This window comes from Apodemus sylvaticus, chromosome 8, assembly GCF_947179515.1.
Source record: "Apodemus sylvaticus chromosome 8, mApoSyl1.1, whole genome shotgun sequence".
NCBI lineage: Eukaryota > Metazoa > Chordata > Mammalia > Rodentia > Muridae > Apodemus > Apodemus sylvaticus.
In genome coordinates this window covers 54,811,322-54,829,733 of record NC_067479.1, presented here as the reverse complement: position 1 = coordinate 54,829,733, position 18,412 = coordinate 54,811,322, and the positions used below count along the sequence as shown (strand labels likewise).

The following is an 18,412-nucleotide window of genomic DNA, read 5'->3' as shown; positions in this document are numbered from 1 at the left end:
CTAGGGCACTCCAAGCCCAAGTCAGACCCTGTCTCAAAAAAAAAAAACAGAACAAAAACTCAATAGTAAGGCAAAACCAAACAGGTTCAGTAGCCATGGTAGGGAAAAGAAATATCTGTCACTGTTTCTGTAAAAGCTGCACTATGTGTCAAAAGAGTCCTCTGTAATCCATAAGCCAAGCCCACTACAGCCAATATGACAGGTAGACACAAGCATTCTTGAGGGGATAGGTAATCTTAAATAGTCAAATATAAGAAAGTTAATGTGATCCCAAGAGATACAAGAGAAAACATCCCACTGAGAAAGTCAAGACAACAGAAGAAAGTATCTGTTGCCATGGAATTGCCACACATGTTCCTCTGTCTGCAGCAGTCTGTAGTGTGCTCCTTTTTCCAGGTACCTACTAATGCCTCGTCTCACAGGCAAGTTCTTAGGTTTTGAACCAATATTAACAAGATACACGGTTATCTTTTATTGTCTGTTTATCTTCAATTATTATCTGCTGTACATTTTTTAAGATTTAATTTTATGCATATGAGTGTTTTGCCTGTGTATATGTAAGTACACTGCTTGTATGTGCCTGATATCCCAGAGACCAGGACACTGGAACTAAGGACAGTTGTAAGCCACTATGTGGAGTGATGGGAACTAAACCTGGGTCCTCTTCAAGAAAAGCAAGTGCTCTAAATGGCTGTGTCATCTCTCCAGACTGTGCTGTATGGTTTTATATATTCTACCACAGCTATTGGACCACCATCCCAGATCAATGCTTTAGTGTGTGCTGTTCTCAACAGGCATTTGCACCACTGCTGCTATTTACTGCCTCAGATTCCATGGAACTTTACCAGGGAAATCTCCTTTTTGAAAAAAGTCTTTGTGGTTATGGCTCAGCATGGTACTGTGCCTTCCCCACAACAGAATACAGTTATGGCAACCAGGGCAATGAACTGTGATTAACTGATTCATAGATTCATATTGAAGTCAGTGACTTGCCTTAGGCAACAAATGTTCACAAAAATATATCAGAGACTCATGAAAGTACATAAGTATCTGCCACACCTGTAATTAGTGTGGAGGAAAATAAAACCTTACAGAACTTCCACCTGACCCTGAAAAGCAAGTGAGCTAAAAGGAAGGTGAAGCTTAAGATGTGTGAGTATATATGAAAACAAAAACCAAGACAAAACTTTTCTCGCCAAAAGCAAGAATACAAGCCTACTCCTACTGTTTAATCAATAATCAATAGCAAAGACAGCAGCCCTTTAGGCTAAAAAAAAAAAAAAAAACATAATTACAAGACATGAGATAAAATACATTTTTGTTTTCTTACCTGTTGTGTTCCATCTGCACTTACAATAGGGGCAGACAGAAGAGAGATGTCACTACTTAGAATCTGAGCTGTGTCTAGCAAAGGCGGGTGTTCTGCCATTATCAATAAGGCATCAATACACCGGAAAGCCCTCCAACTCTGCAAAACAAAAACACATAACTACTGAAGTATACATCCAGATAACACATTAAAATACAATCAGGAATTCCCTCACTGATTGTCCAAGGAAAATCAAAAAAGATCTCCTGACTACTTTTTTCAGTCAACTATTTGAAAAAATGTATTTCATACAACCTAACCAAAGTAACTATTTGTTGCTATACTCAACCTAATGCTAATACCAGAAACTCTATTTACACTAATGTCTGCTTCTCTACCCTTCCATTCCTAGATATGGATTATTTAATTGAACCATCACTAATCTACACCCTGAGAGATATCAAACAGCAATGGCTGAATGAGGTAACTGTACCTCTGACATTTTTCTTTGAGCTGACAAGATAAAATTACAAAGGCTCAATCTCCCTCAGCATCTTGTTGGCCTTGAGGCACTATACAAAAAGAATCATGATTTTTCTACTGAATCCTCACACAAAGTAACACAGTTTAAAGGGGGTGGTGGCAGGGGTGGGGGGGGGGAGAAGTTGTTCAGGATCAGGGCAAGAGCCTTCAAGTTTTAAGTTCTTCCAGTATCCATTCATCTGCTCTGAGTGAGAATAACTGTGTACAGCAAAATGAATCTTGTGAATGAAAGGGGTCCTAGCACTCATGCGGCAAGGTGGGTCGGTAGAGGATTACTTTATACTGCATGAACCAATAAACAACAGCAAACTGAGCAAAGTGAACACAGTCATTCATGCTACTAAGTCTATGCTGAGCTTTGTGGAATCATTTTTGGATGCTTGTCACATTCACCAATTCAGTGCTAAGGGACAAGACATTCAATTTTCAAAGATGAAATCCACAGTATTTTAAAATGTTGAATCTGCACAGAAACGCCCATAAAAGTTGGTTGAATTAAAAAACAATTTTCTGTTTTATATATTAGAAACTGTGGAGACTTTTAAAAATGTATTCTACACAGGTACTTATTGATAATTTCATACTAAAAATATCAATAGAGAACACTATGATTGGCTGTCTCACTAAAAGACACACCACTTAAACAAAGTGTTTATATTACACATACATATGAACAAATTAACTTCTGCCATAATGTGCATTACTAAATTACTTAAAGACTGATAAAACTAAATTACTCTGAATCACATCAAATGATTTCTCTGTGGAATTTACAAAGAATTTTAAGGAAGCAAAGAATCTTTGTGTTATTTTGACTCTTGCAAGTCTCACAATTTTATTATGTAAGAGCAAACATTTCCAGGAAGTAAACTCACAATTAAAGAGAGGGTCTAAGTACTTCATTTTTGTTCCCTGCTTCCTCTTTCTTCTTCTTCCTTCACCCCTCCCTCCTCTTCTCCTTGTTTAATAGCAATGAACTTTTATTTCATTAACAGCCTCTCCGGGCCATGCAGGCTAGACTCCAACCCTTCTCTGTTGTGGTACTCTGGGTCCCCGAGGCCACAAGCACACACAACTGCCCTCCTCTCTGCACTCTTTTCTCTCCTATTTTTCCTTTGTGTGTGTGTGTGTGTGTGTGTGTGTGTGTGTGTGTACTGAGGACTGAGTTACATCACAGACAACTGAAGGAATTCAAAGTATCAATAAACAAAATATTCTCAAAATCACTTTAGGTTTGGAAAATTAATCTGAACTTAGAATGGCATATGACTGGGTGGGCACCCTTAGCAAGAGAAAACCTGTCTAAGACTCACTATGTCAAGTGGCATTGAAACAAAGCAATAATTAACAAAATTCTACAATCATTTTGAAAAAAAATCTTTTTTTTTTTAATCTATCAAAGTTTGTTTCTCATGCTAGGGTTTGAAGCCAGGGCCAATGAGGCAGGCACTACCACTTAGATCTATAATCCTACTACCAAAGCTGTGCAGATGCATGTAATAGATGCTGTTTATGACCTGACTACAAAGACTCACAACAGATGCCCAAGTAGTGCATGCACATGTGGACCAACACACAAGTAAGTTCTCAACACCCACATGGTAGCTCACAATGACCATCATTTTAGCTTCAGGGGGACCTGACACCCTCTTCTGACCTCTATATGCACCAGGCATGTACATGGTGTACATTCATATACCTACAGGTAAGTACTCATACATATAAAACAGAATTTTTAAAAACATAAAATTATTTGGTATGTCTCAGATTCCTTTTTTAATATATAAATCTCTAACTATAGGGCTGGAGAGATGGCTCAGCAGTTAAGAGCACTAACCGCTCTTCCAGAGGTTCTGAGTTCAACTCCCAGAAACCACATTGTGGCTCATAACCATCTATAATAGGATCTGATGCCCTCTCCTGGTATGTCTGAAGACAGTGGCTGTGTACTCAAATAAATAAAATAAATCTTAAAATACTTATAAAAAAAAATTTTAAAAAGCCTAGCTATAAACTTCTCTTTGAAATGCTTTGATTAGGAGCTGGGACGTGGTTCAGTGAGTAATATGCTTGTTATACAAGCATAAGGTCATGGGTTTAGATCCCCAGCACCCACCTGAAAGCCAAACATGGCAATGTGTCAGCAACCTTGATACTGGGGAACAAAGACAAGTAGATGCAGAACCTAGTAGCTCCCTGGTTAACCAATCTGACAAAAACAGTTAGTTCAGGTTCAGTGAAAGAGCCTGTCTAAAAACTAAGGTTAGGAGGTGAGGTAAGGTGAGGTGAGGTGTGGTAAGGTAAAGGTAAAGGTAAAAGTAAAAGTAAAGGTAAAGGTAATACAAAACAGGACACTGGACATCAGCCTCCAGCCCCCAGTTGCATAATCACGAACAAGTACAACTGCACACATGTGCAGACCCACTCATCACACATAACTAAAGAAATGCTTTCATTGTTTCCATAGGTTCTAGTATCTTTGTGGCTTTTGATTTTCATTCAATTCTAGGATTTTTTTTTATTTCCCTTTTAAATGATTCATGCAGTACTGTGCTGCTCCATGATTTTATGTATGTTCAATAATTTTTCTTACTGTTGATTTCTAACTTTATTAAACTGCAATCAGTTAAAACACAAGAAAGTATTTCAATTTTCTTATAATCTTTAGACTTGCTTTGTGTTCTAAAATATGGTCCTTTACAAAGAATGTTTGATGAGCTTCTGAGAAAAAATGTATATTCTGCAATGTTTGGGTACAACATTCTGTTGATGTCTGTTAAGTCCATTTGATCTGTAGTATCATTTAACTCTATTTTACTTTGTTGATATTTTTGTTGGAGTAAGATACTCAAGTAACCTACTGCCATTTAGTGAGGTCAATATGTGGCTTTATATTTAGTAGTGTTTGTCTTATAAAATCTAATATATCCATATTCAGCATCTGTACATTTAGAATTGAAATATCCTCTTGATGGATTATTCCCTTAAGTAATACAACTGTCATAATTTGTCATAATATAGTATCATAATTTTGGTTTGAAGTCTTTGTGCAGTAATATTACTTCCTATACCCACTAGCTTTCTAGTTGTATGCACTTACTTGGAATATCTTTTTCTCTTTTAACCTAAGGCTGTGCATACCTTTGACAGTTATATGTGTTTCTGATATACTATACATAGGTAGGTTTGGGTTTCTTTATTGTTGTTTTGTTGAGACAGGTCTCTCTATGTAGCCCTGGCTGCCTTGGAACTCACAAAGCTCTCCTGCTTCTGCCTCCTGAGTGATAGGATTAAAAACGTGAACTATCATATCCTGCTTGGGTCCAATGTTTTAATCCAACCTACAGGTCATTAACTTCTAAATAAAAAATTAAAGCTAGGAACACCCAGTACCGAAAGGTATGCATTAACTCCTGCCATTTGGGAATTGGGGGTGGGGGGTGGTGGTGGTGTAATATCTGGTACTTATCTAATCATTTGGTTACCAACCTAGTGAGTACAGTCTCTCTTGTAGCTTCTTGAATGTTTCTTTCTCTATTCAGAGTGTAATTCCTTTAAGTATCTTCCCTAATGCTTTGTTAGTAGTCATGAATTCCTTTATCATAGAAACTTTTTCCTTCTTCAATTAGTAAGGATACCTTTGCTGAGTATAGCAAATCTTGCTTGGCAACTATTATCTTTCAGACCTTGGTATATATTATTCTAAAAGCTCATAGCTTTTAGATCCTCTGTTGAGAAATCCACTGTTCTAGTTTCATTTCTGCTGCTGTAATATAACACAGACAAAGGCAACTTTTAGGAGGAAAAGACTTATTTGACTTATACTTCCAGGTCACTGAGAGAAGTCAGGGCACAAACTCACAGGAACTTCAAGGCAGGCATGCTTGCTAGTCCATGCACGCAGCATTACCTCTAATTAGAACATTTACTCACAACCAAGAAAATATGCAGAAATCATGGAGACATGCTGCATGTTGGCTCATTTGCTTGTTTGGTCTTATGTTCATGCATAGTTTCCTTATATAGCCTATAAGAACCACCTGCCTAGGGAATGGTATCACCCACTGTGGGCTGGGTCATTCTATGTCAATTAACAATAAAGAAAATTCCTCAAAACATCCCACATTATCAATTTGATCTAAGGAATGCTTCAACTGAGATTCTTCCCTCAGGTGAATTCTAGGTTGTGTCAAGTTGACAATTAACATTAACTAGGATATCCACTGTTATCTTGATAGGTTTGCCTTTATATGTGACTGGTGCTTCTCTAAGACAGCTCTCAATAATCTCTGTTCTGAATACTTATTGTTTGTGACTTGGCATATTCTTTTTTGATCCTATTTATTTGGTTTTATAAATGCTGCCTACATCTGATAGCCACCTCTTTCACTAGATTTGGAAACTTTCCCATGCCTTTCTTTTTTTTTTTTTTTTTCTGTGTCTCTGCCTTTTGCTCATTTTTCTTGTCCTATGTCCATGATTTGTAAATTTAGACTTTTAATAGTTTCCCATAGATCTCAGATGTTGTTCATGCTTCCTTATTTCATTTTTGTCATTGAGCATTCTAATTCTCTTAGCTTGCCATCAAGCTCTAAGACTAACTTTCATTTAATTCTACTGGTAAGGTGTCCCACTAAGTTTTTTATTTCATTTATCGGTATTTTCATTTCCAATTATTCAACTTTTCTTCAGTATTTCTACCTCTACTTAATTCCTCTTTCATATTCTGTACTGACTTCCTTCTTTCACCCAGATGTTTGTAGTGACTAAATATATCAAGAAATTTATTCATACACTCTTGGATTTCATTCAACATTCTTATAATTATTCTTTTCAATACTTGGAGTTTTTATCTAATTCATTCTCACTGAATGAATTCTTACTATGGAATTAGTTATTTTAAGGAGTCATGTTGCCTTGACTTTGTGTGTGTGTGTGTGTGTGTGTGTGTGTTGCTATTATTTTGGCACTTGTCTCTGGCATTAGGTTGTTTAGATTTATTTTTAATCACACACATTCTTTTAGTAAGGATTTATAATGTTCAAATGGAACTAGATTATTGTAAGGCTGTAGTTGTATTTTTTCTGACAATGACATTAATTTTTGACACATGTGTTCAATGCATTTATAGAAGTTCTAGCTAGATTAGTTATATAAGAAAGGGTGGAAAAGAAAGGCATTAAAAGAGGAAGTAAAATGATATTTATAAATACCATATTATTTCTAGAAAAATATAATCATTTCACAAAAGCTATGAAAAAAAAACAATTACCAAAATTCCAGGATAGGGAATCAATGTAGAAAAATTAGTTGTGTTATTATATACTAACAATGGATAATCTGAAAAAGAAATCAAAATTCAATTTACAGTAGCACCAAAGAGAATAAAGATGGGGCTGGGGACACAGCTCAGCAGCCAATTTTATATGAGCCATGTAGGCCTGACACTGACTTCAATCTCCAGAACTCATATAAAAAGGGATAAGACGGGACAGCCTTATCTATAACCCTAGCATGCTTATGTTGAGATGGGAGGCAGAGATAGGAATTATCTGGGAGCTCTTAAGGACGGCTGACCTGGAGTATGGAGCACAACCGCAGAAATAAGAAAAGTTCCACCTGACTCCTGCGTTATCCTCTGACCTCCACACATATACTATGGCATATGCATATGTGCACACATAATAAACAAGCAAGCAAGCAAACAAGCAAGCAAATAAACATATACTTAAAGAAACTTAGCCAAGAAGGTAAGATTTATACTCTGAAACTACAATATTTCACTGAAAAGGGTAAAGTTCCAAATAAGGAAAAAAAAATACTGTATGTTCATTTATTCAAAGATTTATTTTGAAGATTTCCAAACTCTTCAAATTTTCTGCAGATTCAATGAAAGAGCATTTTTTAACGGTGTAGAAAATTTGATCCTAAAATTCATATGGGACTTCAAAGGACTCTAAAATAGCCAAAACAACTTTGAAAGAGAAAAAAAGATACAGGATTCATACCTCCTGTTCTCTAAACATATTAAGAAGCCACGTAATAATAACACATGTGGTACTGGTACAGGGAAAGACAACTAGATCGATGAACTACAGACCTAAGAGATTCTAACATATGGTCAAACAATCTTCTATGAATGCTAAGACTACAAGATAGGAAAGGACATTTTCTTCAACAATGAGGTCATGAAACAGATGTTCCCACAGAGCGAATCTGAACTCTTATAACACATACAAAACTTAATAAGTTAAAGATCTAAGACTAAGAACCAAAGCTATATAAGTAAGTCCTAGACAAAAATAAGCAGGAAAGATTCATGACACTAGGTTTCTTCTGTAAGGGCACATACTGCAAAAGCATGAAACAGACATGGCAGTACATCAAACATGAATGTTCACACATCAGAGGACTCTACACAGAAACAGACAACTTTCAGAACAGTTTAATAAATTGAAAACTGTCATAGTGAAGCAACTACAACACAGCACAACACAACACAACACACTGAGTAGCTCAAAGACACTGCTCACAGTTTTGGAGGCTACAAAGTCAGGTGATGTGCTAGCTAGCTGGCTCTTTGAGGACCTGCTTCCTCTTTCAGACAGCTATCTTCTTCGTATTTTCTCTATTAAGAGGATGAAGCTCCTGTACCTCCTCTTATAAGAACATTAATTTTATCGTGGGAGCTCTACCTTTATGACCTCATCTTAGGTCTCATTATCTTCCCAAAGCCCTCCCTCCTGACATCATCACACTGAGGGTTAAGGCAGTCAAATAAGAATTTTGGAGATACACATTCAAAACTTAACACTGTCATTACCTCTTCTCCAAATTCATGTCTTTTTTCATTCTTTCCCAATGGTCCCAAAAAGTCTTAATTTGTTTTAGTATCAATTCTAAAATTCAAAATTTCATATTAACATCACCTACATCAATCATTGGGGAAAAACTCATTACTTATTCCAACATAATTCTTTTTCTTTGAATATGTGAACCCCTTTAAATTGTGTGCTTACAAATACAATGATGGGATAGAGATTTTGTCCCCAAGGGGGAAAGCAAAAAGTAATTCTAAAATCTAGCAGTATAAATAACCATAAGGTCTAAAGGTGTAATTATCTTTGGTTCAAGGCTGTTTTCCAGACCTGCTAGAATCACCCACCCACACAGCCTGACAAGGTGGTCCATCCCTTCTAGTAGTGTCAGGGCCCTAACAATAAAGTCTCTGCCACTTGGCAGTCCATCTCGTCTTTTACAACCCACATGGCCAAGTGTAATAGATGGCATAATCTCAATAGTTGAGAGGCTAGCAAAGAAAGGCTGTCATGAGTTTTGGGCTATCTGACTTACATACACAGTGAGCTCCAGACCACCCTCAACTACATAATAGGACAGCTTATTCAGGTCCAGATTTGTTTTCAGTGCCCCAGTAGCCAACTGCCTTCTAAATGATAAAGCCACCTTCTTTGGGCAAGTTGCTTTATCTGGCTCTGCAGTAGCTTAGGTACTACTAGGAAAGATCATTTTAGGTGTCTCCTTTGAGATATAGGCAAATGTGCCCACTACTACTCTGGCTGACTATTTAAGGGAGCCACTTCCAAATTTCCAAAGTTTTTTTTTTTTTTTTCCATGCAGTAGTTTGACTTCCATCTTGGGTTCTTTGACAGGCACATTATAATCTTCATAGATTTCCTAGTTTGCAACTTAATCTCAAATCAGTGTTTGCCAGGACAGACTTAGGTTGCCCTGCCTGCCATATGACTGGCAACTTCCTTAAGGAAGCTCAAGCAATTATGGGCTTATTTTATTTTCCCTCTTTTGTTGAATGTCCAATGTCTCAAGCAAAACTGTTCCAGGCCCTTTGTCTAGTTTTTAGTTATTTCATGACAAAAAAGCAAATCCAATACTTTTTACTTTATAATGTCACAAAAATTTGTGACTCTTTTTTAGTGTGCCCAATAGCCAGTAGAATGGTAATCAGATGTGCTAGGACAAAATGGCTATTGTAGGAAGAACTTAGCCAAGCAGGCCCAGCTGCAATGCTGGCATATGTGCTGCTGATACTTCCTCCCTGAACCAACCTAAAATCTTCCAGGAAAATTAGAGACCATTGATGCTGGACCAGGCAATGGAGCAAGCCACTGAGAAAAAGACAGTGTCATATCTGGCTACTTAAGAGATGCTGGGAGGGGGAATAAAGGCTTGCCCAGTTCCTGTAATAAGCAAGTTTTGCCACTTGCCCAACTTCCAGAATCTGTGTCCTTCACTTTGTGCCCTCTTACCCCGATCCTCAAGGGTCTTGGTCAGGTTGCAATCAACAGGCTATGCTTTAAATTATGATTATATTTTAAAGTATACTCCAGACTTTACTACTTGCAAATCACCATGCTCTTGATACGCCTTTACCTAAAAGAAAAACTGAAGCTATTTATTTACTTACTTTGAATAAATAACACAATTCCTTAGCTTTTATTTAAGTATGAGACTTGAAGTTACTAGCAACCTCCAGAATGAGTTTTGTTCAAATCTGTCACCTTAAGCTGGGGTTGCGTGGATCCTCTAATTCAGGACTCTAACATGCCTGGCGGCATGAAACAGGAAAGATAACTACAAACTATAGGGATGAAAATTTGATAACTTGTACAGCTATTCTTAGTTCTCTCTTTAATTGGTCTTGGCATAGATGGTGTCTTTAATCAGTAGAGGTTTTTAAGTTTAAAAGATTGTATTTTAAACTACATTCATAATTATTTTTATATTATTATTATTATTACAAAGATTATTAATAAATAATCTAAACATTTCTTATGATATATTTATCACGTTCAGCTCCACTTCCTTGTCTACTGGAAAGGAAAAATGAATACACCAGTAAGATAGGTGGGCCTCATCCCCAAAGGAACAGAAGTTTGGGGGCGGTGTTGAAAGCCACTGTTACTACTTCTCTTAGTTGGATCTAGTGAACAGCATTTAATTATGCATTCAGGAAATATAGTCAGTCCCCATTCCCCCACAACAAAACCACACTATAATGAAATCTGGATTCAGAGTAAAGTTAATTCCAAAGAATGCTTTTCTCTCTCTCTCTCTCCCCCCTCTCTCCTGTCTCTCCCGTTTCTCTCTCTCCCCTCTCTCCCCCCCTCCTGTCTCTCTGTCTCTCTGTCTCTCTTTGTCTCTCTGTCTCTGTCTCTCTCTCCCCCTCTCTCCCCCTCTGTCTCTCTCCCACACACACGTCACATCACATCACACCACACCACACCACACCACACCACCACCACCACCACCACCACCACCACCATTATAGAGACACTCTGGGCAATGAAAACTGGGCCTGGTGACACACACTGTAATCCCAGCACTCAGGAAGCAGAATCAATAAGATCACTGTAAGATGCAGGCCATCCAGAGCTACACGGCAAACTTCTGGGTAGCCTTGGCTATACAGCAAAATCTGGAAGTCTCAAAAAGAAACAAAAGAAACTAGGGGATACAAGATAAGAAATGAGAGCAAGCCAAACCCAGTAACAGACTGAGATTGGCCACTTAACAACCAAATGGTTTTTTTTTTGCTTTTGTTTTGTATATTTGTTTTTTTTATTCGATATATTTTTTATTTACATATTTTTTAAGTAGCATTATCTTAAATCCTTAGATCCTTAGTGTCTGGTATGTGCAGGACATCTGAGGTACTTCTAGAGTCAAAAGGTAATTACACCGGGGTTAATTCTATTCTCATCTGCAAATATTTTATTGGCCTCTATAAGTTACTACTTTTTATGTTATAGATCATTCATTTTGGTCTTATAGAATTTCAAGTTCCAGACCATATGCTATCTGACTCCTCTCTGACCAAATTAACTGCTTAGCAGTTCCACTCACAGCATCATGGCTTGCATTTCTATGCCGAAGCTACAGAACTGGAGCAACTTTGCATACTTAACATGGTTAGCTCCACCAATTACTTGCAAAGAACAAATTTTATCACAAGAGAATCCTGTTTTGATGTTCTGTGAAAGAGAACAGAGCCTTTCAGTAGAACACAGTAACTTAATGCAGTGCTTTCCAAATTCTGTTATAAACCTCTAACTAGTCCTGGGCAAAAAGTTATTTTCCATAAGCACATCACTTCTCTCCATTCTATTTATCAAAAACTCTTGTCTTTACTCTTTACACACAACAACTTCTCTCCAGAGTTCTAACACCAACTGTCTTTAGAGTTCTGGGCTGGCTCAGTGGCACAGCCCTTGTTGCACCTGCCTGAGACTCTTGATCTGAGGAGGAGCTTTGGAAGAGGAGCTCTGAAGGAGCTTTTTCCTATGATATGGAAGATGAAGGTACATGGAAGATGGAAAACATTCACTATTATAATTTGTGTAGGGATGGAACCCAGGACTGTGCATGGTCTGAACAAGCAGTTTGCTGATCAACTACAGCTATAATTAAGAATTACATCTAAAAAGGTAAAGGGGGTGGAAATGGGAGGATTGTAGACTTGCTGGCCTGTCATCTGGCCTCTAGCTAGCCAGTCTAGCCCCAGATTCAATGAGAGATTATATCTCAAAGAAGTAGAGGTGTAGAGCAACAGAGAAGAACACCCAGAATTCTCCAGCCTCTGCACATGCACTGGCATAAGTACATGCATACATTAGACATACACACAAATAAAAGCAATAATATTACTTCGGGTATCAGTTAACTTATAAAAGTTAAGAATCACTAGTATAATTCTTCTTTGAATGTGTTTTACTGCACCTTAGACACACCATTATATTGAAATTGCTATTTCCTTTAACATTTTGTTTTTGAGTCTTAGCCTTTAATAGCCTGTTATTTATTATAGAATGTGTGTGTGCCTGCAGGTGCCAGATATGTGTATTCATGGGAGTATGTGTGTCAGTCTCTCCTTCCACTCACTATATGTGTATTAGAGATTAATATGGGTAGGCAGGCTTAGTAGCAAGCGCCTTTATTGGCTGATCCATCCCACTGGCCTTGATATTGTTATATCTAAAAATACCAATAAATTTAAAGACTAACTGGGAAGCTTTGGCAAGTGAAAGTAAATATTATTTTAAAATACACAGAAAAGGACGAAACCTAAAAATGCCCAATAAAGAAAATGATTTGGAAAAGGAATAATCAGAATTGCCCAAACCCAAACGTCTTCCATTTTGTTAGCTGGTTTGTTACACCACAAAGACTGTACCTGCTGTCATAAACAAATATATATATAAGCATATTTTTCTTTATTGTCCTCAAATCCAAACTCCACTTCTAAAGCTTCACAACTATGGTGGGTAGCATTCCTCTTCCTCTGCATGTGCAAGTGGTATTTTGGAGCAGCTATTATACAAATAAAGTCATATATATGACTCTCTTAGGTTTTTCATGCAAAATACCTGAAGATTTTCATTAAAAATTATTTCCATAGCTCTACTCCATGTATCTGATGGTACCTTTCTATTTTTAAGATCACACTATAATTTATTCTAATGATGGGCATACATCCTGGCTTTTAGGATTTGTGTGTGTGTGTGTGTGTGTGTGTGTGTGTGTGTGTGTACAATGCTTGTGAGTGCAATACCCACAGAAGTCAAAAGAGGACACTGAATCTCCTGGATCTGGAGTTCAACCTATCTGATATGAGTGCTGGGAATTGAACTTGAGTCTCTACAAGATCAGTACACATTATGTAACTGCTGAGCCTTCTCTCCAGCCTCAAGCTTTTCTTTCTAGGCAAGGTCTCCTTATGTAACATGGCTGGCCTTGAACAGAGTTCCTGCTTCCTCTACTTCATGAGGGCAGGGATTCAAGGCACCTGCCATATCTGGCATACTTGCACTTTTCATTTATGCTTGTCTTTCTCTGCAGCTATAACCATGTAGTATCAATATTCTCTAATAATCTATGAAAATATTTCTATATTAAGGGTATGATTCAAAAGTGTATTGGTTAAAGTAGACAGAAACTGCCAAACTTTCTTTAAAAAAAAATCTATTTATAGTCTGTTCAATAATTCTTAACTGCCTGCTTTCTAGTTTGGCACTGCTAAAATTCCCCAATTATTTGTTACTTTTACTTAAAAGTTTTTAAGTCATCTCTCACTGAGGTTTTAAGCTAAATTTCTCAAAATACTCCTGTGGCTATCTCCTCAAACCTTTTATAAGATTTGTTTTGGCTGCATGTGTGTATTTGCACCATATACATGACTAATGCCTACAGTGATTAGCAAAAGATATTCTATCTCCTGGAATTGGAGGTAGAGCTGTAGATGGTTATGAACCACCATGATATGTCTAGAACCTCTGAAAGAGCAACAAGTGCTTTTAACCACAGCATCATTTCTCCAGCTTCAAGAGCTCCACATTTATATTTCTATGAATTTATTTGTCATATTCTTTCCTATTTTCTACTAAGCTATCTTTGTTACAGTAATTGTAGGCAAACTTATAAAGCGGCAGTGTTTTTTCTGTGACCTGGTGAATACTGTATTCTAGTCTCTCAACCGGCTTTTTATAAATTATGCCAAAGGTTAGCAGTCTTCACCTGAAGGTTTTTTAAAAATCCACCTCAAATTTTTTGACATTCAGTTCTTTTTTTTTTCTCTTGGATATTTAGTTCATTTGAAACTTAAATTTTCAGAATACCCAACTGGATGGAAGACTTCCCTATACTACTAAAAACTAACTTTTCCATTATTCAAGAGTTCCCTATATCTTCTTTCTCTTGAATTTTGTTCTGTCCCTTTGATAATTCTGCTTATCTCTGCCCCAGGTTCATACTACTTTAATAGTTAAACTTTTAGGTGCTGAAGGGCTGCACAGTGGTTGCGATCACTCACTACTTTTGAAGACAGACAATCTGGGTTCAAGTTCCAGCACCCATATAGCAGCTTATGCCTGACCATACCTCCAGATCCCCTCCCAGGGATCTCTCGCCTTCTTAGAGACTTTGCAGACACTGAACACTTCTGCTGCACACACACACATGCAGACAAAACACTCACACACATAAAAACAAATACATCTTAAAAAATAAGGCTTCACAAAGATTTGATTTTTACCTTTGATAAGTAAGTCCCCTTTTATTTATTTCTGAAATGCATTTTGCTATGTGCCCCTATGACTTCCTCCATCTTCGACCTTCAATTTTGCAAGTTTCATTTTAAAATGGCATTAAATTTCTAATTAAAACAATGATTTTTATAAACTAATACGTTAAGAACTGCCACTTTGTAGTGATTAGTGAGTTACCAATGTTAGAAATGTTCTTCCAGCTAATCATATTTTTGTTTAGTTATTACACATTTTTACAATTTTTAAAGAATTTTATAACTTACAATTGTTCTTTTTCTTTACTACTTCAAAAGTCAGTCACTGCTGGCACAAAAAAAAAAAAAAAAAAAAAAAAAAAAAGACTAGTAAATTAACCTCATAGCCAGGTATTTACTGAAACCCTTTAAGTAATTTTCAGTTTACTATTTTGTGTGCATGTGAGAGTGTGTGTGTGTGTGTGTGTGTGTGTGTGTGTGTGTGTGTGAGAGAGAGAGAGAGAGAGAGAGAGAGAGAGAGAGAGAGAGAGAGAGACTGAGAGACAGAGAGAGAGAGAGATGAGGAAACTAGATACTTTCCCACTGTGTTTGAGAAAAGTATGTCTAGTCTTACCACTTCTCTTCTAATTCTGTTTTGTCATTGTTGGGGTCAGGTTGACGGTAATGGTGATGGGGCTACTGAGAATAGAGTCCATGATATCAGCTATATAGTTAAGTGTTCTAAAGTTAAATCACACCCCAGCCCTATTTTGTATTTTCTAAGTTTGCAACCGTATCAGTACATAATAATGTACTATCCTCCTATTACAAGTTATTTTTCTTGTTTCTTAATGTGTCAGATAAGAAGAGTTCTGGACCAATGTTAATAATGTTCCTATCTTTTAATAGAAGTACTTCTAGTATTTCACTATGACATTCAATATAAGTTCCTGCTAGAGTATTTTTATAAGGTTATTTCTCGTTGATGGTAAGTTATTAGAACTAGTAACTGAATTTAAGAAAACAAATTTTAGCACTAAAGAGATAATGATGGTTGTCCCTAAAGTCCATAAATATGGTCAATTATATTAATATTTCCTAGAAGTGAATCATTATATACCTGGAATTCAGCATAGTAATGTTTTTAGCACCAAAGAGCTAAGATTAGCTGCTCCTTAAATCTATATAGTAAATTACTTAACTATGTCTCCTAAGACTGAATTATTACATTTCTGGGATGTGATGTACTAGAACTGGTATTAACAAAAAGCCCAGGTCCACCATCATCTGTACTCAAAGTCCTTATCACTAAACAGCTCTACGGTTTTTGGCATATTAGTTATCTTATTTTAAAAATGGTGGCAATAATATCCAACACAGATGGTTTGAGAACCAAATAAGCAGCTATGTGTAGAGTTTAAAACAACACCCAAGACAGAAAAAGCACTTATTATTTACTAGTAATAATTATACTAGCCAAGAACAAAGTTTGTAACACTCAAAGGGTCAACAAACTAAAGCTTAGTTGTCAAACCTGGCCTGCTACCTATTCCATAAATAAAGCTGAATTAGAAGAGATCCACACTCATTTTTGTATACTATAGCTGTGGCTGGTTTCTACTCCTGTTGTAGCTTCACTTCAGTAGGTATACATAGTGCTTGCCAACAACAATGCCTAAAATACTGATACTCTGCTCTTTCTTTTCAATAGTGTCAGTAGCAGCAGTGCTATTCAGTCCACTAGTTAGAAAACCTAATATACAAAAACATATAACACACACACACAAAACAATGTACACAATCACAATACTCTACAGAAAACAGGGCTACTCAGGCCAAAACCAGGAAAGAATCACACAAGTAAAAAGAGACAAGAGAAGAGGTATTTTATTTAATTATTTTAAAATATGTATTTATTTACATGACTTTATCATTTATCCTAGTCTGTGAACCCAGAGAGAAGGAAGTATAACATTCATTTTATAACATTTGTATTGCAAGCATCAGAGGCATTTTAATTCTTCAACAAATGAGAGATAAATTAGTATTAAAAATAATAACAGAAAACCTGGGTGACAATAACAATTTGTATCTGCCAAAGTTGCAGATACAAATATATTACGGCACTCATTCCATTCACAGGAAATAAGTTCTGCCTTTTAATCCTCTAAACACTTATTCTAAAGCATAGATATTATCCCACTGTACATGGAGGAATCAGAGTCACTGTAAGAAAGTGGCATGTTTCTATATACCCAGTAAAGACAACCAATAGTCTGTTATACTACTTACCTCACGGTACAAAGCTGGAAAGTGATGAGACACAATGGTTTTGCCAATGGTATTAACAGAATATGGATTTGCAAAGATTACAGTTAAGTCAAGAGTAAGTTTGGTATATCTTTAAATTGAGGAGTTATTCCAATAAACTCATCACTTAAAAAATTAGTCTGAATGCAAGCTAAAAAGTAGGTCAAGAGGGACACAATGCCTCCTACACTTTACCCTAGGGCAATGGTTCTCAATCTTCCCAATGCTGAGACCCTTTAATACAGTTAGTTCCTCATGTTATGGGGACCCAACCATAATATGATTTATGTTGTGACTTCATAATTGTAACTCTGCTACTGTTATGAATGATAATGTTAATATCTGGTATGCAGGACATATGTGTGATATGTAGCCCCTGGGAAAGGGTCTTTCAACCCCCAAAGGGGTTACAGCCCACAAGCTGAGAACTGCGCCCAACCGTGTGAACCAATCTTAAGTTTCAAATAACAGATATATACGTGAAGTAGTGACATGCTATGATATTTTCTTTAAAAAATACTGCTCTGAAGTAGTAGATGTACTTGGGTATAACAATATACAAAGCAACAGAAAGGTGCTTAATAAACTTTTATAAAATGTAAATAATATATACACCAAACATTATAAATAAAACTACTACATGGAGGAAAATCAAGTCTTCAGAATAAAACCATATTTGAGTATGGCTATATTTTTTTTAAAAAAATACAGAAAATTTAAACAAAATGACATCATAAATTCTTTTAATTTAAACAAATACTAAGACAGACTGATTTTGAAGTACATGAAATAACTATGCCTTTAACCAAAGCAGTCAGTGTGTGCATGAACTACTTTTCTCAAGGCACAAAATACACAAGTTCAATGTCCTTTCATCAGCATGCTTAGAGTCAGGAGTGTTTCAGACTCTGGAGTATCTGTGCACACCATGACATATTCTGGAAATGGGAACTAAATCTAAACACAAAATTCACTTGTTTTATATATGCATTACATACGTTGCCTGGTGTTTCTACACACGGTGTTTTTAGCTTAGTAACACCTTAACTGTAACTCACCATTCCACATCAAGTGAAGATTTTGCATCTGTGACATCGTGGTGGCAATCAGTTTCACATTTTGGAGCATCCTGAATTTGGGGTTTGGGGTGCTCAATTTGTAATTACACTTTAAGAGAAGTCTTAAGTGTGCTGTGAAATGTACTTAAGAAACATCTG

At 36.5% G+C, this 18,412-nt stretch overlaps 1 protein-coding gene across 4 annotated transcripts in view; it reads right to left on the bottom strand.

Moving 5' to 3' along the window:
- Positions 1–18,412, bottom strand: part of Fndc3a (fibronectin type III domain containing 3A) — a 184,496-nt gene that overhangs the window by 157,809 nt on the left and 8,275 nt on the right. For all 4 annotated transcript variants that reach the window (XM_052190977.1, XM_052190980.1, XM_052190976.1 and 1 more), the window contains exon 2: positions 1,331–1,468. In XM_052190977.1, coding sequence (XP_052046937.1) covers positions 1,331–1,429 — 99 coding nt within the window. In that variant the 5' untranslated portion in view covers positions 1,430–1,468. The remainder of the gene's footprint in view (positions 1–1,330; positions 1,469–18,412) is intronic.